Consider the following 22,792-nt stretch of genomic DNA (forward strand, 5'->3'; position numbering starts at 1 on the left):
CCAAGCTTGTAGTGTCATACCCAAGAAGACCCGAGGGTGTAATCGCTGCCAAAGGTGCTTCAACAAAGTACTGAGTAAAGGGTCTGAATACTTTTGTAAATGTGATATTTCAGTAAAGAAATGTTTTATAAAATGTGCTAAAATTTCAAAAAAACTTTTTGCATTGTCATTATGGAGTATTGTGTGTAGATTGAGGAGAAAAAACTATTGAATCCATTTTAGAATAAGATTATAACGTAACAAAATGTGGAAAAAGTCAAGGGGTCTGAATACTTTCCGAATGCACTGTATGAATACTAATCAGGATACAGTATAGTAGTGTTTTATTTTTCATAAATGTTTTACAAATGTTAGAATTCTTCTTACACTTTGACATTAAAGAGTATTTTCTGTAGATTGTTAACATAAAAAGTACAATTAAATCCATTTTTATCCCACTTTGTAACATAACAAAATGTGTAAAAAGTCAAGGGGTGTGAATATTTTCTCAAGGCACTGTACAAATCTAGATGAAAATCTGAAATCTATTACTCTTGTTATTCCAAATGCATTCGTGGATCTTTTCTGCTGACAACAAAAAATGCATATTTGTCTTTAATGCATGGTCTGATCTAAACATCAGAAGCTATCGAGTGGAATAGTTACTTTCTATGTTATAGATGGGAATGGTTTTTCTGCTGGTGTATCCTGAGGTAGCTCCTGTCTGAGAACCTCTTCCCACAGTTAGTGCAGGCGAACGGCCTCTCTCCCGTATGGACCTTCAAATGCCTCTTCAGATGGTGCTGGTGGGAGAACCTCTTCTCACAGTGGGGGCAGGTGTAGGGTTTCTCCCCTGTGTGGACCCTCTGGTGCCTCTTCAGGGTGAACGAGTGGGAGAAACTGGCCCGGCATAGGTGGCAACCGAATGGTTTCTCCCCTGTGTGCATCCTTTGGTGGATCTCCAGCTGTTTGCGGAAATTGAAGGCTTTCCCACAGAATGAACATGGGAAGCGCTTCTCTTTGCCACCGGATCTGATGATAGCGTCACCACTACTGTCATTTGTCAATGGGCATGTGTAGCCATTTAGTGTTGAGGCACTGGCATTGTCTGAGGTCTGGTTTAACATAAGGAGAGTGTGAGGAGGATGAAGGCCAGGGAGTGTCTGTGTTGTCACAGGGTCCATGTTCCAGTTGATAGATCCTATAGAAGGCAGGCTGAAGGCAGCACCTTTTAGGGGGTTTATCTGAGGCGTCATCAGTCGCTCTGAATCACAACTATAGGAGCAGGACGGAGCATCACTAGCCGAGTCTGTGTCTGTTCTCTCCCGCTGCATAGGGACACGCCCCCGTCCTTGCAGACCAAATCTACCTCTCTCCCTGGTCTCAGACAGTCTGTCGTCATAGAGACTAAGTTCAGCTGTTGCTTTGTGTTCGAATGTCTGTTTCTGGTTGTGGTTAACAGTGTTGTTCCCAAGTCCAGAGTTGAAGACGCTGTCCCATCCACTGACCTCCACCATGTCGCCTCTGGTTCTGCCCTGCTCAGTGATGTTGTCCCCTGGGCCCTTGGCTGCACCAGTCTGGGCCTGGGAATTCAAAAGGGCTGCCCAGTCCCCTCTGTTAGCCTCCAGCCAATCACCTGCAGGGAGAGGTTAGAAAATAGACTTTAAAAACATGTTGTTGTTTTTTTGTCAATTACCTGGTCAAGTTCATACATTATTAGGGATTCATAACCCTTTCCTTATTACACATTTTGTTGTTACAGCCTGAAATCAAAATGCATTAAAAATAAATAAAGAATCTCACCCATCAACACACAATATCACATGACAAAGTGTAAACATGTTTAAAAAATGTTTTAGCAGATTTATTGAAAATGAAATACAGAAACATCTAATTTATATAATTATTAACCCCCCTGAGTCAATACTTTGTAGAAGCACCTTTGGCTGCGATTACAGCTGTGAGTCTTTCTAGGTGAGTTTTCCACACCTGGATTGTGCAACAATTGTGCAACATATTTGCTAAATTCCTCAAGCTCTATCAAATGGGTTGTTGATCATTGCTAGACAACCATTTTCAAGTTTTGCCATTGATTTTAAAGTACGTTGAAGTCAAAACTAACTCGGCCACTCAGGAACATTCACTGTCTTGGTAAGCAAATCCAGTGTAGATTTGGCCTGTTTAAGGTCATTGTCCTGCTGAAACGCAAATTAATCTCCCATTGTCTGATGGAAAGCAGACTAAACCAGGTTTTCTAGGGTTTTGCCTGGGCTACGTTTATTACGTTTATTTTTTATCCTGAAAAACGATACAGTCCTTAACGATTACCCATGCCCATAACATGATGCAGCCATCATTATGCTTGAAAATATGGAGAATGGTATTCAGTAATGTGTTGTATTGGATTTGCCCCAAACATAACACTTTGTATACAGGACAAAAAGGTAATTGCATTGACAATTGTTTTGCAGTATTACTTCAGTAACTTGTTGCAAATAGGATGCATGTTTTGGAATATTTTATTCTGTACAGGCTTCCTTCTTTTCACTCTGTCAATCAGGTTAGTATTGTGGAGTAACTACAATGTTGTTGATCCATCCTCAGGTTTCTTTCCTCTCCGCAACTTTATAGTGACTGGTGTAATTAAGTGTAATTAATAACTTCCCTATGCTCAAAGTCTACTTTATTTTTTATTTTTTTACCCATCTACCAATAGGTGCTCTTCTTTGCGAGGCATTGGAATTGGAAAACCTCCCTGGTTAAATCTGTGTTTGAAATTAACTTCTCGATGGAGGTTTACAGATAATTCTATGTGTGGTGTACAGAGATGAGGTAGTCAGTAAAAAATCATGTTAAACACAGAGTGAGTCCATGCAACTTATGTGACTTGTTAAGCAAATGTTTACTCTTGAACTTACTTAGGCTTGCCATAACAAAGGGGTTGAATACTTACTGACTCAAGACATTTCAGCTTTTCATTTTTTATTAATTTGTAAACATTTTGAAAAACACAATCTCACTATGACATTATGGGGTATCGTGTGTAGGCCAGTGACAAAAAAAACCTCAATTTGATCAATTTAAATTCAGGCTGTAACAACAAAACGTGAAAAAGGTCAAGGGGTGTGAATCAAGGGAGGCTCCTCAGAGGAGGAAGGGGAGGACCGACCTCCTCAGTGAATTTCATAAAAATAAAGTTCCTTTTTAGAAAAAGCTATACTAAATATATTAATAAAATAAAATGTTATTTATCACATGCGCTGTATACAACAGGTGTAGACCTTACAGTGAAATGCTTACTTACAAGCCCTTAACCAACAATGCAGTTATAAGAAAATACCCCAAAAAAGTAAGATAAAAATAACAAATAATTAAAGAGCAGCAGTAAAATAACAATAGCGGGGCTATATACAGGGGGTACCGGTACAGAGTCAATGTGCGGGGGCCCCGTCCGGTGTCGAGGTAATTGAGGTAATATGTACATGTAGGTAGAGTTAAAGTGACTATGGCCCCCCCATGCATTGCCCCCCAAGACAGTGAATGTTCCTGAGTGGCCGAGTTAGTTTTGACTTCAATCATGAGTGAACAGGGAGTACAGGACGGGACTGCGCTCGCACCCGAGGGGCCCCCGTGTTGAGGATCAGTGTGGCGGATGTGTTACCACCTGGGGGTGGCCCGTCAGGAAGTCCAGGATCCAAGTACAGAGGGAGGTGTTTAGTCCTAGGGTCTATAGCTTAGTGGTGAGCTTTGTGAGCACTATGGTGTTGAATTCTGAGCTGTAGTCAATGAATAGCATTCTCACATAGGTGTTATTTTTGTCCAGGTGGGAAAGGGCAGTGTGGAGTGCAATAGAGATTGCATCATCTGTGGATCTGTTGGGGCGGTATGCAAATTAGGGTTGGTCTAGGGTTTCTGGGATAATGGTGTTGATGTGAGCCATGACCAGCCTTTCAAAGCATTTCATGGCTGCAGACGTGAGTGCTACGGGTCGGTAGTCATTTAAACAGGTTACCTTAGTGTTCTCGGGCACAGGGACTATGGTGGTCTGCTTGAAACATGTTGGTAATACAGACTCAGACAGGGAGAGGTTGAAAATGTCAGTGAAGACACTTGCCAGTGGGTCAGCACATGCTCGGAGTACATGTCCTGGTAATCCGTATGGCCCTGCGGCCTTCTGAATGTTGACCTGTTTAAAAGTCTTACTCACATTGGAGAGCGTGATCACACAGTCGCCCGAACATCTGATGCTCTCATGCATGTTTCAGTGTTACTTGCCTCGAAGCGAGCATAGAAGTTATTTAGCTCGTCTGGCAGGCTCGTGTAACTGGGCAGCTCTCGGCTGTGCTTCCCTTTGTAGGCTGTAATAGTTTGCAAGCCCTGCCACATACGATTCGATCTCAGTCCTGTATTGACGCTTTGCCTGTTTGATGGTTCGTCGGAAGGCATAGCGGGATTTCTTATAAGCTTCCGGGTTAGTCCCGCTCCTTGAAAGCGGCAGCTCTACCCTGTAGCTCAGTGCGAATGTTGCCTGTAATCCATGGCTTCTGGTTGGGGTATGTACACTACCGTTCAAAAGTTTGGGGTCACCTAGAAATGTCCTTGTTTTTGAATGAAAAGCACATTTTTTGTCCATTAAAATAACATTGAATTGATAAGAAATACAGTGTAGACATTGTTAATGTTGTAAATGACTATTGTAGCTGGAAACGGCTGATTTTTAATGGAATATCTACATAGGTGTACAGAGGCCCATTATCAGCAACCATCAGTCCTGTGTTCCAATGGCACGTTGTGTTAGCTAATCCAAGTGTATAATTTTAAAAGGCTAATTGATCATTAGAAAACCCTTTTGCAATTATGTTAGCACAGGACCTCTGTACGCCTATGTACAGTTGAAGTCAGACGTTTACATACACCTTAGCCAATTACATTTAAACTCTGTTTTTCACAATTCCTGACATTTAATCCAAGTAAAAATTCCCTGTTTTAGGTCAGTTAGGATCACCACCTTATTTTAAGAATGTGAAATGCCAGAATAATAGTAGAGAGAATTATTTCTTTCAGATTTTATTTATTTCATCACATTCAGAAGTTTATATACACTCAATTACTATTTGGTAGCATTGCCTTTAAATTGTTTAACTTGGGTCAAACGTTTTGGGTAGCCTTCCACAAGCTTCCCACAATAATTTTGGTGAATTTTGGCCCATTCCTCCTGACAGAGCTGGGTTAACTGAGTCAACTTTGTAGGCCTCGTTGCTCGCACACACTTTTTCAGTTCTGCCAACCAGTTTTCTATAGGATTGAGGTCAGGGCTTTGTGATGGCCTCTCCAATACCTTGACTTTGTTGTCCTTAAGCCATTTTGCCACAACTTTGGAAGTATACTTAGGGTCATTGTCCATTTGGAAGAGCCATTTGCGACCAAGCTTTAACTTCCTGACTGATGTCTTGAGATGTTGCTTCAATATATCCTCATGATGCCATCTATTTTGTGAAGTGCACCAGGCTCTCCTGCAGCAAAGCACCCCCACAACATGATGCTGCCACCCCCGTGCTTCACGGTTGGGATGGTGTTCTTCGGCTTGCAAGGCTCCCCCTTTTTCCTCCAAACATAACGATGGTCATTATGTCCAAAGAGTTCTATTTTTGTTTTATCAAACCAGAGGACATTTCTCCAAAAAGTATGATCTTTGTCCCCATGTGCAGTTGCAAACCATAGTCTTGCTTTTTTATGGCGGTTTTGGAGCAGTGGCTTCTTCCTTGCTGAGCGGCCTTTCAGGTTATGTCGATATAGGACTCGTTTTACTGTGGATATAGATACTTTTGTACCCGTTTCCTCCAGCATCTTCACAAGGTCCTTTGCTGTTGTTCTGTGATTGATTTGCACTTTTCGCAAAATCTCTAGGAGACAGAACCCGTCTCCTTCCTGAGCGGTATGACGGCTGCGTGGTCCCATGGTGTTTATACTTGCGTACTATTGTTTGTACAGATGAACGTGGTACCTTCAGACATTTGGAAATTGGCCTTGAAGGCCTTGAAATACATCCACACGTACACCTCCAATTGACTCAAATTATGTCAATTAGCCTATCAGAAACTTCTAAAGCCATGACATAATTTTCTTAAATTTTCCAAGCTGTTTAAAGGCACAGTCAACTTAGTGTATGTAAACTTCTGACCCACTGGAATTGTGATACAGTGAATTATAAGAGAAATATTAACAATGTCTATACTGTATTTCTGATAAAATGTGTTATTTGAATGGACAAAAAATATTGTTTTTCTTTCTAAGTGACCCCAAACTGTTGATAGGTGATGTATATATAAAAAAAATTACTTTCACTTGTCTAGCTAGCGTACGCCCGGCTCAAACAGAGAGAGAGAGCCAGCTAGCTAACATAGCACATCTAACACTGGAGCTCTTCCAAGTCAAGGTAAGCTTTTGGTTTTATTAATTTACTCCCGCCGGTGTAAATGCTAAACCGCTTGCTGTAAACTAATGTTCGTTGCTGATTTAATAATGCTAGTAGCTAGATATGTTGACTATGACGTTAGGTGACAACGATGTGTTGTCTACACACCTAACTGTGTCTAGCGGTTAGCAGTTATGGAATGAAGGTTTGGCACGTTTTTTTTGCACTGAAGTCCAGGAGGAGAGCGCATAGATGCGAGAAGGAATTATACAATTAGCAAATGATCATGCTTTTTGTATGTGGCTGCTATGAAAGTGAACTGTGTTTGTGGTGATCAGGAGTGTATTCATTCTGATGATTCTGTTGAAAAACATTTCTTAAACGGAAGCAAACGGAACAAAACGGGAATAAACATACCTACATTTGTCCAATAGAAACTCTCATTTGCAACTGTTGGACTAATGACTACACCATAGATCAGCTAGATGCAGGCAAGAGTGTGCCTGGTGTGAATACCTACCGAAGGCACTGTATCTACCTCAAACACTCCAGTATCAGTGCACATTGTACATGTGGTACTGGCACTGACCCTGTATATAGCTTCCTCTCTTATTTCTCCTTTTTAATATTTTTTATTAGTTACAGTGGGGCAAATACTTATTTTCCACCATAATTTGCAAATAAATTCATTAAAAATCCTACAATGTGATTTTCTGGATTTTTTTCTCTCTCATTTTGTCTGTCATAGTTGAAGTGTACCTATGATGAAAATTACAGGCGTCTCTCATCTTTTTAAGTGGGAGAACTTGCACAATTGGTGGCTGACTACATACTTTTTTGCCCCACTGTATATTATTTGATATTGAATACTGTACTTCTGGGTTGGGCTTGCAAGTTAAAAATGTCACTGTACTTGTGCATGCGACAAATAAAACGTGAAACTTCTGAAGGTAAACATAACTTGTTTTGATTTTATTTTATGAATGAATGAAGAAAAAACAATAGCCAGGAGTATCACTATTCCCATTTAAGATATATTACTGTATGTAGGCTATATGTATTTCTCCCTTACCTTGCTCCCCCATCTTTAGTCCACTCAGCAGATCAATGCTCTCTGGTCCATCTTCTATTGTCTCCTCTTTGACCAGCAGCAGATCAATCTTCCCATCCTCCATGTCTACTGACTGTAAGAGATACAGAGTGAGAGGATGTTGGATCCAGAAATCTGATATGAGCACCCTGCTCATTGCTATGTAACATGTAAATGTAATGCTATTGCACTCTTTAATGGTTTGATAATTGAAAGGAATGGTCCCACACTTAAGACAAAATTAATCAAGACCTGGGCCCGTATCCACAGAGTCTGAGAATAGAATTGCTGATCGAGGATCAGGTCCCCACCTGTCTATGTAGTCTTATTCAGTATGATCGAAAAGGCTAATCTGATCCTAGATCAGCACTCCTACTCTGAGGCTTTGAGGATATGGGCCCTGAACTAATACCATTCAGACAGTAGTTCAGTGGGCTCACCTCAGTGAGACTGTGTGTGGTCCTGTGCTGCTCAGCTGGTTCCTCTCTTGGTTCAGGAGGAGGTGTAGTCTGGTTGTCCTCCATGACTATGGTCTCCTCAGTGTTCCCCAGACCCTCCTCCTTCACCAGCAGCACTTCTGGACTCTCCTCCTCCTGGAAGAGAGGTGATACAGATTACACAGACATACACTCCCTCAGGTACGGACACACACAGATAATAAACACTTTCAACATGGAGCGTTTACCTATCCCCACTACGTTTGAGTTCTATACTGTAGTTACAGAATGACTTCATTGTTGTGAAACCCATCATGGTGGACATACATATGATGTTGTCGGTAAATATGGAGTTAGCTATGATAAGTCAAAAGTCAGACAAACCTGACTAACCTATTTTGACATACAGTAGGTGTTTATGTGTGTATGTGTAGGTATATTGGTTATAAAGCACTGTTGGGTATATGCAGAATAGGGTGAGATCAGATGTGATGTATACTAAAGAGAATCAACAAGTCTTAGAATGAAAAGTCCCATTTTGTGTTTATTAATCAAACAAGTTTTAAATACATATAGCAAGATTGTTATAATACTGTTATTGCATCAAATGGTTGTTTTATGCAATAAAATAGGGGGTTCTAAGAACACTTTCATCTGTGTGTGTTCTACTGAGGATGGGCCTCTGGGAGATTTAACACTGACAGAAGATTTACAATGTTTTTGGGTGATACTGCATTCCAAAGCATGGGTTAATGTTTCTGTAATGGGGTACCAGGGGGAGCTGGGGTCCAGACTATGGTTTCTACACAATGAGATCAGTCTTTACAGCAGATACTGTTTGCTGTGAATTATTAGTATCTTTCATACGAATCCTAACCTTGTGACCCATTCTATACATCTGTGATTTGTCATGAACATCCAGGAGGATGGACTTCGCTATAAAATGCTGTGGCTTAGTCCTGCTGGTTGGGCTCTCAACGAATCACATACGGGGGGGCTCGTTGACAAGCTCCATTACTGCAGTAATTAAATAACCAAGTTTACTTGTTTTGAAGAAATGTAAAAGTCTCTCCTTTTGATGACAATAATTCCATGACATACACCATATGAAAATCATATGAAAATCACACACACATCAACAAACATCAACAAACAAATAAAATGCTAATTAATTACTTAAAAATCATACAATGTGATTTTCGGGATTTTTGTTTTAGATTCCGTCTCTCACAGTTGAAGTGTACCTATGATAAAAATTACAGACCTCTACATGCTTTTTAAGTAGGAAAATCTGCAAAATCGGCAGTGTATCAAATACTTGTTCTCCCCACTGTATATACACTGAACAAAAATATGAATGCAACATGCAGCAGTTCGTATACAGTAGCAAGAAAAAGTATGTGAAACCTTTGGAATTACCTGGATTTCCGCATAAATTGGTCATAAAATGGCATCTGATCTTCATCTAAGTCACAACAATAGACAAAGATACCGTGCTTAATCTAATAACACACACATTATTGTATTTTTCTTGTCTATATTGAATACATAATTTAAACATTCACAGTGTCGGTTGGGAAAAGTATGTGAACCCCTATGCTAATGACTTCTCCAAAAGCTAATTGGAGTCAGGAGTCAGCTAACCTGGAGTCCAAACAATGAGACGAGATTGGAGATGTTGTTTAGAGCTGCCTTGCCCTATAAAAAAAATAATAATCACAAAATTTGAGTTTGCTATTCACAAGATGCATTGCCTGATGTGAACCGTGCCTCGAACAAAAGAGATCTCAGAAGAACTAAGATTAAGAATTGTTAACTTGCATGAAGCTGGAAAGGGTTACAAAAGTATCTCTAAAAGCCTTGATGTTCATCAGTCCACGGTAAGACAAATTGTTTATAAATGGAGAAAGTTCAGCAATGTTGCTACTCTCTCTAGGAGTGGCCATATGGGAAAGAAGACTGCAAGAGCACAGCACAGAATGCTCAATGAGGTTAAGAAGAATCCTAGAGTGTTAACATCTCTGACGAGTTTACGATACGTAAAACACTAAACAAGAATGGTGTTCATGGGAGGACACCACGGAAGAAGCCACTGCTGTCCAAAAAAAACATTGCTTCACCTCTGAAGTTTGTGCACCTGTATCTTCCACAGCGCTACTGGCAAAATATTCTGTGGACAGATGAAACTACAGTTGAGTTCTTTGCAAGGAACACACAACACTATGTGTGGAGAAAAAAAAGGCACAGCACACCAACATCAAAAACTTATTCCAACTGTAAATGGTGGAGGGAGCATCATGGTTTGGGGCTGCTTTGCTGCCTCAGGACCTGGACAGCTTGCTATCAGACGGAAAAAACGAATCCCCAAGTTTATCAAGACATTTTGCAGGAGAATGTAAGGCTATCTGTCTGCCAATTGAAGCTCAATATAAGTTGGGTGATGCAACAGGACAACAACCCAAAACACAGAAGTAAATCAACAACAGAATGGCTTCAACAGAAGAACATACGCCTTCTGGAGTGGCCCAGTCAGGGTCCTGACCTCAACCCGATTGAGATGCTGTCGCATGACATCAAGAGAGCGGTTCACACCAGACATCCCAAGAATATTGCTGAACTGAAACAGTTTTGTAAAGAGGAATTGTCCACAATTCCTCCTGACCGTTGTGCAGGTCTGATACACAACTACAGAAAATGTTTGGTTGAGATTATTGCTGCCAAAAGAGGGTCAACCAGTTATTAAATCCAAGGGTTCACATACTTTTTCCACCCTGCACTGTGAATGTCTACATGGTGTGTTCAATAAAGACATGAAAAAGTACAATTGTTTGTGTGCTATTAGTTTAAACAGACTGTGCTTGTCTATTGTTGTGACTTAGATGAAGATCAGATCAAATTTTATGACCAATTTATGCAGAAATACAGGTAATTCCAAAGGGTTCACATACTTGTTCTTGCCACTGTAAGGAAATCAGTCAAATGAAATAAATTCATTAGGCCCTAATCTATGGATTTCACATGACTGAGAACACAGATATTCATCTGTTGGTCACAGATATCTTTTAAAAAAGCAGGAGCGTGGATCAGAAAACCAGTCAGTATCCAGTGTGACCACCATTTGCCTCATGCAGTGCGACACATCTCCTTGGCAAAGAGTTGATCAGGCTGTTAATTGTGGCCTGTTGAATGTTGTCCCACTCCTCTTCAATGGCTGTGTGAAGTTGCTGGATATTGGCAGGAACTGGAACACTGTCGTAGACGTCGGTCCAGAACATCCCAAACATGCTCAATGGCTGACATGTCTAAGTATGCAGGCCATGGAAGAACTGGGAAATGTTCAGCTTCCAGGAATTGTGTATAGATGCTTGTGACATGGGGCAGTGCATTATCATGCTGAAACATGAGTCGATTGCGGCAGATGAATGGCAAGACAATGGGACTCAGGATCTAGTCATGGTATCTCTGTGCATTCAAATAGCTACGAATAAAATGCAATTGTGTTCGTTGTCCGTAGCTTATGCTTGCCCATATCATCAGCCCACCGCCACCATGGAGCATTCTGTTCACATCAGCAAACCGCTGAGGTGACTTATGGTAGAGAAGTGAACATTCAATTCTCTGGTAACAGCTCAGGTGGACATTCCTGCAGTCAGCATGCCAATTGCACGCTCCCTCAAAGGCGGGGCATGTTTCGGAGTACGGATAACTCCACCTTCGCCTCCCAAGCCCGTTCGGGAGTTTCAGCGATGATACAAGATCGAAATTGGTGAGAGAAATATGGAGGTAAAAAAATTGTGTGACAAAACTGCACATTTTAGAGTGGCCTTTTATTGTCCCCAGTACAAGGTACACCTGTGTAATGATCATGCTGTTAAATCGGTTTCTTGAAATGCCACACCTGTCAGGTGGATGGATTATCTTGTCAGAGGAGAAACTCATCAACAGGGATGTAAACAAATTAGTGCACATAATTTGAGAGAAATAACCTTTTTGTGCATATGGTAAAGTTCTGTGATCTTTTATTTCAGCTTATGAAACATGGGACCAACACTTTACATTTATATTTTTGTGCATTGTTTATATGCCTTATATAAATGATTTTTCCTCATCAATCAACATACAATACCCCATAATGACAAAGCGAAAACAGGTTTTTAGAAATGTTTGCAAATTCAGACCCTTTGCTATGAGACTTGAAATTGAGCTCAGGTGCATCCTGTTTCCATTGATCATCCTTGATGTTTCTACAACTTGGAGTTCACCTGTGGTAAATTCAATTGATTGGACATGATCTGGAAAGGCACACACCTGTCTATATAAAGGTCCCACAGTTGACAGTGGATGTTAAAGCAAAAACCAAGCCATGAGGTCGAAGGAATTGTCCGTAGAGCTCTGAGACATGTCCCCAAGAACACAGTGGCCTCCATCATTCTTAAATGGAGGAAGTTTGGAACCACCAAGACTCTTCCTAGAGCTGGCCGCCCGGCGAAACTGGCCAGGGAGGTGACCAAAAAAAATCGATGGTCACTCTGACAGAGCTCCAGAGTTCCTGTGTGGAGATGGGAGAATGTTCCAGAAGGACAACCATCTCTGCAGCACTCCACCAATCAGGCTTTTATAGTAGAGTGGCCAGACTGAAGCCAATCCTCAGTAAAAGGCACGACAGCCCACTTTGAGTTTGCCAAAAGGCACCTAAAAACTCTCAGACCATGAGAAACAAGATTCTCTGGTCTGACAAAACCAAGATTGAACTCTTTGGCCTGAATGCCAAGCATCACGTCTGGAGGAAACCTGGCACCATCCTTACGGTGAAGCATGGTGGTGGCAGCATATGTTTTTCAGCGGCGGGGACTGGGAGACTAATCAGGATCGAGTGACAGATGAACGGAGCAAAGTACAGAGAAAATCTTGATGAAAACCTGCTCCAGAGCGCTCAGGACCTCAGACTGGGTTGAAGGTTCACCTCCGGGACAAGTCTCTGAATGTCCTTGAGTTGCCCAGCCAGAGCCCGAACTTGAACCCGATCGAACATCTCTGGAGACCTGAAAATAGCTGTGCAGCGACACTCCCCATCCAACCTGACAAAGCTTGAGAGGATCTGCAGAGAATGGGAGAATCTCCCAAAATACAGGTATGCCAAGCTTGTAGTGTCATACCCAAGAAGACTCAAGGATGTAATCTCGGCCAAAGGTGCTTCAACAAAGTACCGAGTAAAGGGTCTGAAGACTTATGTAAATGTCATACTTCAGTTATTTTTACTACTTTTGATTTGTCACTATGGGGTAGGTTGATGAAGAAAATATATAAAATCAATTTTAGAATAAGGATGTAAGGTAACAAAATGTTGAAAAATACTTCCTGAATGTCTGGATGCAATATTTACACAAGAATATTCAACACTGAAATCTGTTACTCTCGTTACTTGAAATGCATCTGCTGACAACAATGAAAATGAATCTTTGTATTTAATGCAGGGTTAGATCTAAGTGTCAAAAGCTATTGAGTGGAATGGTTTCTTTGTTATAAAATGGAATGTTTTTTCTGCTGGTGTATCCTGAGGCATCTCCTCTCTGAGAACCTCTTCCCGCAGTGCGGACAGGCAAATGGCCTTTCTCCCGTGTGGACCTTCAGGTGCATCTTTAGGTTGCCAGCCTGGGCGAAGCGCATGTGACACTGGGTACAGCTGAAGGGTTTCTCCCCTGTGTGGACCCTCTGATGCCTCTTCAGGTCACCTGTCCGGGCGAAGTGCATGTGACACTGGACACAGCTGAAGGGTTTCTCCCCTGTGTGGACCCTTTGGTGCCTCTTCAGGTTGCCAGCCTCAGCAAAGTGCATTTGACACTGGGTACAGCTGAAGGGTTTCACCCCTATGTGGACCCTCTGGTGGATCTCTACCTTCTGGGGGCAATTGAAGCCTTCATTACAGAACCGTTTCTCTTTACTATTGCCTGATGTTGCTCCCCCTCCCCGAGCCTTGGCCCTTTGATCCTTTGAGTTCAATACCTGATCGAAAAAGTCCCGGCTCTGTGAATCGGAAGGCCCCATCGACGTGGACACTGTGTCGAGATCCCTGAGCGTGTGTAAAGGGGAATGGGACGCAACATTTGGATTAGTCTCTAAGCTTTCTCTGTAATCTAAGAAATCTCTGCCTTGTGAGTGTCCTACTCCTAAGTGAGTCTCATCTACATTCCATGTCAGAGGAGCCTCGCCCTTCACAGTCCTCTCATCTATGACTATAACCTCCCCTTTCTTATCTAGGCACCCTTCAGAGTATACGCTACTACTGTACCGGTTCCAGTCCCCTCTAGACAGATCAGTCTGTGTCTCTAAATCCAAGGGCATGTTGCCAGGGTCCATCTCTGTTGTGTAAGAACAAGATGAATCATTGCCAGTCTCCAACACGTCACCCGAGTCCCCATGGGAATGAACCTTCCTCAGGCTCGGGTTACCGTAAAGTAAATAATCTGAGCCAGGAGCAGAAGGACAGCCCAGTGGTCCCAGCTCCAGTCTCTCTGGGTCTGACATTTGGTTAGGTCCTGTGTGTAAGAACCTTTGTGTTACAGTTAAAGTCTCGGTGTCTTTCTCTGACTTCAGGACAGCATTCGGCGTTCCACTGACCTCCGTGATGCTGCATTGGGCCCTAGGATGGGGCGCGGAGGCGAAGTCCTCCGTGGCTACAGGGGGCGCCACTCCCACCGCTCCAATCTGGATGTCTATGCTGTGTCGTGGGTCCTCCTCTCCTTCAGTCCTTTCCTGTTTGACCAGAGACGATCCTCCAGGGCCTGCCTCCTCTGCATCTGCAGACTGACACAAGAAGAGAGGAGGTTATTATTGGTACATGAGTTGTATTGGATAACAATGTCATAGAGAAGACTCACAAGCTCCCCTATGGCAGATAAATAAGGATGTCCATGTAAGCAAGTGTATAGCTGAGGGGAGTCTTTCTGAAATAAACAGGACACATTTGATGTACTGTTATGTTACACTATTACACAAACCTCTATCACGATAACGCGCTGGGTTGAGGTTCCACTCCCCTCATCAATAGTTATTGGTTGGTCATCTCTCCATGTATTGTGTCCTGCAGGCTTCACAAAGCTCCTGTGGCCTCCAGTGAGATGTCCTTCACCTAAGAGAGTTATTGGGGGAAAACGGGTGGTTAAGTTAGGTACTGTCAATGCTCAACACTTAATTGTACACTAATGACACTGACTACAATTGGCAAAGCTGTAAGCAGGGCTGGACTACCACATCTGGGGCCCCGGGGCATCTACAGTGGGGCCCGAAATTATTGACACCCTTAATAATAAAAATGAACAAAAATGACTGTATAAAATAAATCCTTACAATACTGAACTTTATTGCATGCTCCAAATTGCTCTGAGAAATAGATTTTGTTTAACAAGTAATAAATACAATTCTCAAAAAGGGTAGGGGTCCAAATTATTGACACTACTGTTTTCAATACCTCACCTTGTGAGGATAATGGCAGGGAGCCTTTTCCTAATGTTTTTTGAGTTGGAGAACACATTGGGAAGGATGTAAAGCCTTGTTCACACTGAAGGCCTTGACGCTCAAATCAGTCATTTCCTGACATGGCTACGCTAGTTGTCATAGCAACGTCGGGTGTGCGCACAGTTGTGTAGGCTGATTGGTGGTGGTGCACATGCTTCCTATCACTCAGAACTTATTTAGCAAGCTAAGGTGACAACAATGCCTGCTATGAACGCTTTTAAAGATCCAACTTTCAAAATTTGTCCTTTTTGGCTAGTCACAGCAGTCAACTAGCTGGCTGGGAAGCCGTTTAGCTTTATAGCATATTCACTCATTTGTTTGTAAACGATGAACAAGCTAGTTAGCTACCAAAAAAACTGTCAACAGAGTAGCTAGCAAGCAACAAGATATGCCAAATAAGTCTTAAAAACCACTCGAGGGCAAATAAATCAGATTTGACTGTTCAGACAAGTTGCATGGCCAGGAATCAGATTTGTATGGCTTGAAATATCTGATTCAATGTGCTTTTTGGCTGTCAGAATGCAGGAAAAAGATCAGATTCAAATCAGATACGCAAGAAGAAGAAAAAATTGTCACTTCAAACTGCCAATCTGAACAAGGCTATAGACCATTCCTCCATACAGAATCTTTCCAGATTCTTGATATCCTTCGTCTGCGCTTATGGATTACTTCCACTGGCCCCAGGACCAGTGGAAGCAAAATAGAGCCATAACATCAAAGACCCATCACCATATATTACAGTAGGTATGGGGTTATTTTCTGCTCATGCATCCTCATTTCAACACCAAACCCACCACTGGTGTGCGTGGCCAAAGAGCTCTATTTTCATGTCATCCAAAAAAGGGAAACACCTGGAGTTTGCTAAACAGCATTGTCACTTGGATTGGAAGCGGTGCTTTAGTCAGATGACATGACCATCAGTGGTGGTGAAAATAATATACAAAAAGTCATACAATATAGTTCAGTATTTGAATAATTTATTTTACACAGCCATTTTTGCTCATCTTTATCAAAGGTGTCAATAATATCGGACCCCACTGTACCTCCAGGGCAAATGTGCAGTTTTATAGCTAATCTCATGCTATTTTACACATTTAGCTCATTTCAAGCTCATTTCCTGCAATTCTACATATTTTGCCATGAAGCAGAGAGAAAAATGTACTGTTTTATAGCTAATCTCATGATATTGTACACATTTTGCCTTGAGGCTGAGAGAAACTTTTTGAGTTTTTAACCGAATTCCCTGCAATTCTACACATTTTCTACAGTTTATGACCTGTTCATATGCTATCTGGGGTGGCCTAACCTCCAGGTGACCCACAACCAACTCACAACCACCTCCTCCAGGACTGCTGCTCTGGGCATGTGGCAGCAGTGTATAGGAGGGAGGTTCCTAGGTGTGAGGAGTGTGCTAAAGGGCATGAGACAAAGGAATGTGTAGCATTGGGGAAAGTAGTGGTATGTGTTAATTGTAGGGGTGCCCATGGGACTGGGGATCAGAAATGTCCCGTGTGAGAGACTCAGGTTGAGGTTTCCAGGGTCAGAGTAGTGCAGAAGTTGTCATATGCTGAGGCAGTGAAGAAAGTAGAGAAAGATCGGTCAAGGGGTAGGGATCCTGAGAGGAGTGTTGTGAGTAGTAGATTTGTACCAATACAGAGGGATAGGCCAACACGTGATATATGTTTCAGTAAGACTCGATTTTTAGCATTTACAGAAATGGTTATCAACTGTACTGCAGGGATGGAACGTAAGTCACAGAAAAGTGCAGAGAGGTATTTGGATGTGCGAGACTTGACATCAGAAGAGTTACAGGGTGTGTTAAGTGGTGGTGTCCCATCCTTTCAGGTTGTTGGCCTGAGGTAGCACTAAATAGTTTTAAATAGTGGAGTAGGGTGGTGATCTTTTTTTATTTTCTTCTTTTGTGTAGTGTTAGATGGTATTTATTTATTTATTCAAGCAAAAGTATAAGGGCGTTGTACTTCAGTCTTGTAGTTGGCGGTAATGCAACATTTATTGGATGCCAACTGCCGTTAAACCTCATCGAAGAAGGACTGCTGCTCAGAATAAATCCCTTTAGTTTGCAGGGTACAGCCTAACTCACAACGTTCAAGTTTCCCCTCACCAAACCAAACATTTGCTGAGTGCCCCCCAAAAATTTGAGGCAACATTGGCCATGAGGTGTTGCTTTATTCATTTTTTTTTAAACCAGGTTTGCTGTTCACTTGCGCTATATGAGATGGGAGTTCCATGCAATCCCGGCTCTGTATAATACTGTACATTTCCTTGAATTTGTTCTGGACCTGGGGACTGTGAAAATACCCCTGGTGACATGTCTGGTGGGTTAAGTGTGTGTCAGTGTTGTGTGTAAGTTGCCTATGGAATTTTCAACACATTGTTTCTTATAAAAACGAGAAGCGATGTAGTCGGTCTCTCCTCAACTTTTAGTCAAGAAAGACTGGCATACATAGTAATGAAATTAGCCCTCTGACTACAGTGAAGAGCAAAACGTGCTGCTATGTTCTTGGCCAGCTGCATGTTAAAATTTGCTCAATGCCCCAAAAATGTTAAGGGAACCTTGCCCACAACTGGTGCTTTCATATGCTATCTGGGGGAGCCCGACCTCCCCAAGCAAAATATTGGGGCCCCCAAAATATTGGTGGGGGCCCTGGGAGGTTAAGACACATGTGCTGCGTGCCGTTTGGTAATACGGCCCTGGATGTAACGTAACACTTATAATAAATTCTTGACATTTATTGATTTTGTTCCATCCATCACATTATTTAAATTGAGTATGACAATAGTAAATAAAGTAAATCAAAAATCTGGTTTGAATAGTCTTTGTGCAATAAGTATCTCTTATTAATTAACCTGCCTGGTAAAATAAAGGTAACATGGGGGAAAAAATGCACGATAGGGGAAGTATGGCATACAATCCAAATTCTGACCAAGACCAAACTCTGGGTAAGACATCTGAACACATGCGCAGAGGGAAACAGGACAACAGGCCCCGCAGCCTGGGCCTTCTGCAAAGTGTAGCCTACCTCTTGTCATTCCTCTGTATCGGTCGGGGATCTTGACACTACTGGGACGACTGGCGAGGACGCGCTCTCGCGTTGTCCTCTCAGCGCGCTCCCGTGTCACCTTCAGTTCAATTAGCTGTAGTTTCCTCCGCAATGCCCTGTTTTCTTTCTGGCTTTGAGTTATTTCCAAACGAAACACTGCATAGTCGTCGTCTACGAGTTTACAGATCTCTGCAACGGCCGCATTCGCTAGCACCTCCATGATGGAGGCTATTTGAGTGTGAAAAATCATAACGTTTGAGTTACAGGTAGCCATTGTTAGCTAACGTTAGCAGCTAACTATCATTAACTATATCACCTATATCAACCAAGTACTGTCTTCAACGCGAATTAAACACTACCATGGATACATAAGTAATGCTGTGCAGTTAAATTAATCATATTTTGAGTTCCAGGGTGTTAATAAATGTATAAATAACAAAAAACTGCTAACGTGGAAATTGTTCTTGATCACTGTTCACTTCCGTTTACTACTTCTTCGTGTGGTTTTCCGGCCGGCTAGACGCTTTGTTGGGTATTACTGCCTTTCACTGTTCGGAAAGTGCATTGCACATATTTTGGTTAAAAGACTTAAGTCACGCATTTTTTTGTGAAATTTAGCAATATACCACGTTACTTCTTAGTAATACAAGTATTGTATTAGAAACATTACAAAGCATGGTCATCCGTTTTTAGTTTTTTGTATGTAATTATGGCCCAAAAATATTTTGACTGATAAAATAAAAAAATGGGTGGCTGGTAGATTTTTTTCCTGTACCTGCCAGTGGCTGGTGGACCAAAAAGTTAATATTAGGCCTTGATGTTAGCTGATTAAGATTGTCATAGAACAAAACTTATAAGATCTAAGCCAGTGGTTGTATCCACATACCCATACTACATCCTAAATAGAAAGGCCGTTTGAGTATGTGATTCTTGTTTTATAGTATGTGACATTTTGAAAATGTTGTACGCTTTAAATGCCTGGATGTCATACTCATTTCGGCTTGTCATGTAGTATGAATGAATTGTAAACTTTTTGGACATTTCACACCCACAATGCATTCAAACCGGAAAAAAGGAGGACATTGAGATATCATAGTACTCTGGAAGTAAAACAAAAAACTAATTTAAGTTGGCAAAGAAGACGAGCAAAGAGTCTCTGTGTTAAAATGTAATGTGTGTTTTGTTGTCCTTAAAATGATCATGACCATTGAATTGAACATCTTTGAAAACAGATTTATAAATAGGGATGATATTTGGATTTAGAACTGTGTATCCAGAGATTTTTGAGGATGCACTTTCTGGTTTATATCTGCGAAGCCATATCAAAGTAGTACGCTACGGCTGTGGCATAACGCATACTTTTTACTAAACATTGTCATAAATAGTATGAGACAATTTGTTTTATACCTTTATTTAACTAGGCAAGTCCGTTAAGAACAAATTCTTATTTACAATGATGGCCTAACCCGGACGACGCTGGGCCAATTGTGCGCCGCCCTTTGGGACTCCCAATCACGGCCGGTTGTGATACAGCCTGGAATCGAACCAGGGTCTGTAGTGGCGCCTCTAGCACTGAGATGAGTACATACCATGCAGTTTAAGTTTATAGTACACTGGTATGGGTATTCAGACACAACCTGTGTTTACCACAGACGTTATTTCCGGCATTTATCCAAAAACTCCATTAATTTCCCTATAGGCTTTGTACAACAAACCATGGCGGGTGTTAGTGCCTATGAAAAGACACCCAACACACTCCACCACCTCTTCACACTACATTGGCCCTAACAGGTCCTACACCAACACCGTCGGCTTGGAAGCTGGAACCCCTTCTCTCAAAACCCCCGTAGTTCCTTCTACATTCAAATCTGACACCCCAAAACTTCTCTGCTACTACCAATTCAATCTTCTGTACCATCTGTACAGTACAATTTAAAGGGATACTTCAGGATACTACTTCCCCAGGCAGATGAACTAGTGGATACCATTTTTATGTCTTTGTGTCCAGTATGAAGGAAGTTAGAGCTAGTTTCGCAAGCCAATGCTAACTAGCTCTATCACAATGTATCTGTTAGCATGCGCTTCACGAATTGTACTCCCACTGGGCCCAAGACATCTCTGGCATTTTCCTGGTCATTTGGCTGAGGCTTGGAAGCCTTCACCTCACCTCTCAGCGCAGGTTCTTACAATTCATTTTTCTCAGGTTAAATTTCTGAGAGTTCACCATCTGTCGACTGCTCAGGGTTTTCAGGAGAGGAACATCAAATCAAACTTTATTTGTCACATGCGCCAAATACAACAAGTTACCGTGAAATGCTTACTTACAAGCCCTTAACCAACAGTGCAGTTCAAGAAGAGTTAAGAAAATATTTACAAGGGACTCCCGGGTGGCGCAGTGGTCTAGCTGTGCCACCAGAGATTCTGGGTTCGAGCCCAGGCTCTGTCGCAGCCGGCCGCGACCGGGAGGTCCATGGGGCGACGCACAATTGACCCAGCGTCGTCCGGGTTAGGGAGGGTTTGGCCGGCAGGGATATCCTTGTCTCATCGCGCACTAGCGACTCCTGTGGCGGGCCGTGCGCAGTGCACGATGACCAGGTCGCCAGGTGTACGGTGTTTCCTCCGACACATTGGTGCCACTGGCTTCCGGGTTGGATGTGCGTTGTGTCAAGAAGCAGTGCGGCTAGGTTGGGATGTGTTTCTGAGGATGCATGGCTCTCGACCTTCGCCTCTCCCGAGTCCGTATAGGAGTTGCAGCGATGAGACAAGACTGTAACTACTACCAATTGGATACCACGAAATTGGGGAGAAAAAAGGGGTAAAGAAATTTAAATAAATAAATAAAACATTTACCAAACAAACTAAAGTAAAAAATAAGTAACACAATAACATAACAATAACGAGGCTATATACAAGGGGTAGCGGTACAGAGTCAGTGTGCGGGGGTACAGATTAGAGGTAATTTGTACATGTAGGTAGGGGTGAAGTGACTATGCATAGATAATAAAGAGTGAGTAGCAACAAAACAAATATAGGTGGGGGGTGTCAATGTAATAATCCGGTGGCTGTTTGATTAATTGTTCAGCAGTCTTATGGCTTGGGGATAGAAGCTGTTAAGGAGCCTTTTGGTCCTAGGCTTGGCGCTCCGGTACCTCTTGCCGTACGGTAGCAAAGAAAACAGTCTATGACTTGAGTGACTGGAGTCTCTGACCATTTTATGGGCTTTCCTCTGAAACCACCTATTATATAGGTCCTGGATTGCAGGAAGCTTGGCCCCAGTGATGTACTGGGCCCCAGTGATGTACTGGGCCATACGCACCACCCTCTGATGCCATACCAGGCGGTGATGCTACCGGTCAGGATGATCTCGATGGTGCAGCTGTAGAACTTTTTGAGGATCTGGGGACTTTTCAGTCTCCTGAGGGGGAAAAGGTTTTGTCGTGCCCTCTTCACGACTGTCTTGGTGTGTTAGGACCATGATAGATCATTGGTGATGTTGACACCAAGGAACTTGAAACTCTCGACCCGCTCCACTACAGCCCCGTTGATGTTAACGGGGGCCTGTTCGGCCCAACTTTTCCTGTACTCCACGATCAGCTCCTTTGTCTTGATCACATTGAGGGAGAGGTTGTTGTCCTGGCACCACACTGACAGTTCTCTGACCTCGTCCCTATAGGCTGTCTCATTGTTGTCGGTGATCAGGCCTTCCACTGTTGTGTCGTCAGCAAACTTAATGATGGTGTTGGAGTCGTGTTTGGCCAAGCAGTCGTGGGTGAACAGGGAGTAGAGGAGGGGACTAAGTACACACCACTGAGGGGCCCAAGTGTTGAGGATCAGCGCGGCAGACATGTTGTTGCCTACCCTTACCACCTGGGGGCGGCCCGTCAGGAAGTCCAGGATCCAGTTGCAGAGGGAGGTGTTTAGTCCCAGGGTCCTTAGCTTAGTGATGAGCTTCGTGGGCACTATGGTGTTGAACGCTGAGCTGCAGTCAATAAATAGCATTCTCACATAGGTGTTCCTTTTGTCCAGGTGGGAAAGGGCAGTGTGGAGTACGATTGAGATTGCGTCATGTGTGGATCTGTTGGGGCAGTACGCGAATTGGAGTGGGTCTAGGGTATCCGTGATGATGCTGTTGATGTGAGCCATGACCAGCCTTTCAAAGCAGTTCATGGCTACCGACGTGATTGTTACGGGGCGGTAATCATTTAGGCAGGTTACCTTTAGTTCCTTGGGCACAGGAACTATGGTGGTCTGCTTGAAACATGTAGGTAGTACAGACTCAGTCAGGGAGAGATTG

The 22,792-nt window shown here is 42.6% G+C and overlaps 2 protein-coding genes across 2 annotated transcripts; both read right to left on the minus strand.

The window, feature by feature from the left end:
* Positions 1-306: 306 nt before the first annotated feature.
* LOC111958378 (uncharacterized) lies at positions 307-19,002 on the minus strand. The gene is made up of 6 exons (XM_070437187.1): positions 18,478-19,002; positions 14,920-15,050; positions 14,540-14,725; positions 7,925-8,077; positions 7,467-7,578; positions 307-1,615 (listed from the first exon to the last, which is right to left on the minus strand). The coding sequence occupies exons 1-6, from the start codon at positions 18,770-18,772 to the stop codon at positions 654-656; spliced, it is 1,839 nt and encodes a 612-aa protein (XP_070293288.1). The 5' UTR covers positions 18,773-19,002; the 3' UTR covers positions 307-653.
* LOC139023663 (zinc finger protein 32-like) lies at positions 8,095-14,533 on the minus strand. The gene has a single exon (XM_070437227.1). The coding sequence runs from the start codon at positions 14,444-14,446 to the stop codon at positions 13,442-13,444; it is 1,005 nt and encodes a 334-aa protein (XP_070293328.1). The 5' UTR covers positions 14,447-14,533; the 3' UTR covers positions 8,095-13,441.
* Positions 19,003-22,792: the final 3,790 nt, after the last annotated feature.

Source organism: Salvelinus sp. IW2-2015, linkage group LG34 (assembly GCF_002910315.2).
Source record: "Salvelinus sp. IW2-2015 linkage group LG34, ASM291031v2, whole genome shotgun sequence".
Classification (NCBI taxonomy): Eukaryota; Metazoa; Chordata; class Actinopteri; order Salmoniformes; family Salmonidae; genus Salvelinus; species Salvelinus sp. IW2-2015.

What these genes read in the sequence shown, in the direction of transcription:
- LOC139023663 (XM_070437227.1), bottom strand. Translation starts at nt 14,446, where the DNA reads ATGTCAGACCCAGAGAGACTGGAGCTGGGACCACTGGGCTGTCCTTCT.
- LOC111958378 (XM_070437187.1), bottom strand. Translation starts at nt 18,772, where the DNA reads ATGGCTACCTGTAACTCAAACGTTATGATTTTTCACACTCAAATAGCC. An exon ending in CCCAATGCAGCATCACGGAG is followed by an intron (nt 8,078 to 14,539) that starts GTCAGTGGAACG and finishes CCTCTCTTCCAG; the next exon opens with GAGGAGGAGAGTCCAGAAGT. An exon ending in CCACACACAGTCTCACTGAG is followed by an intron (nt 7,579 to 7,924) that starts GTGAGCCCACTG and finishes TATCTCTTACAG; the next exon opens with TCAGTAGACATGGAGGATGG.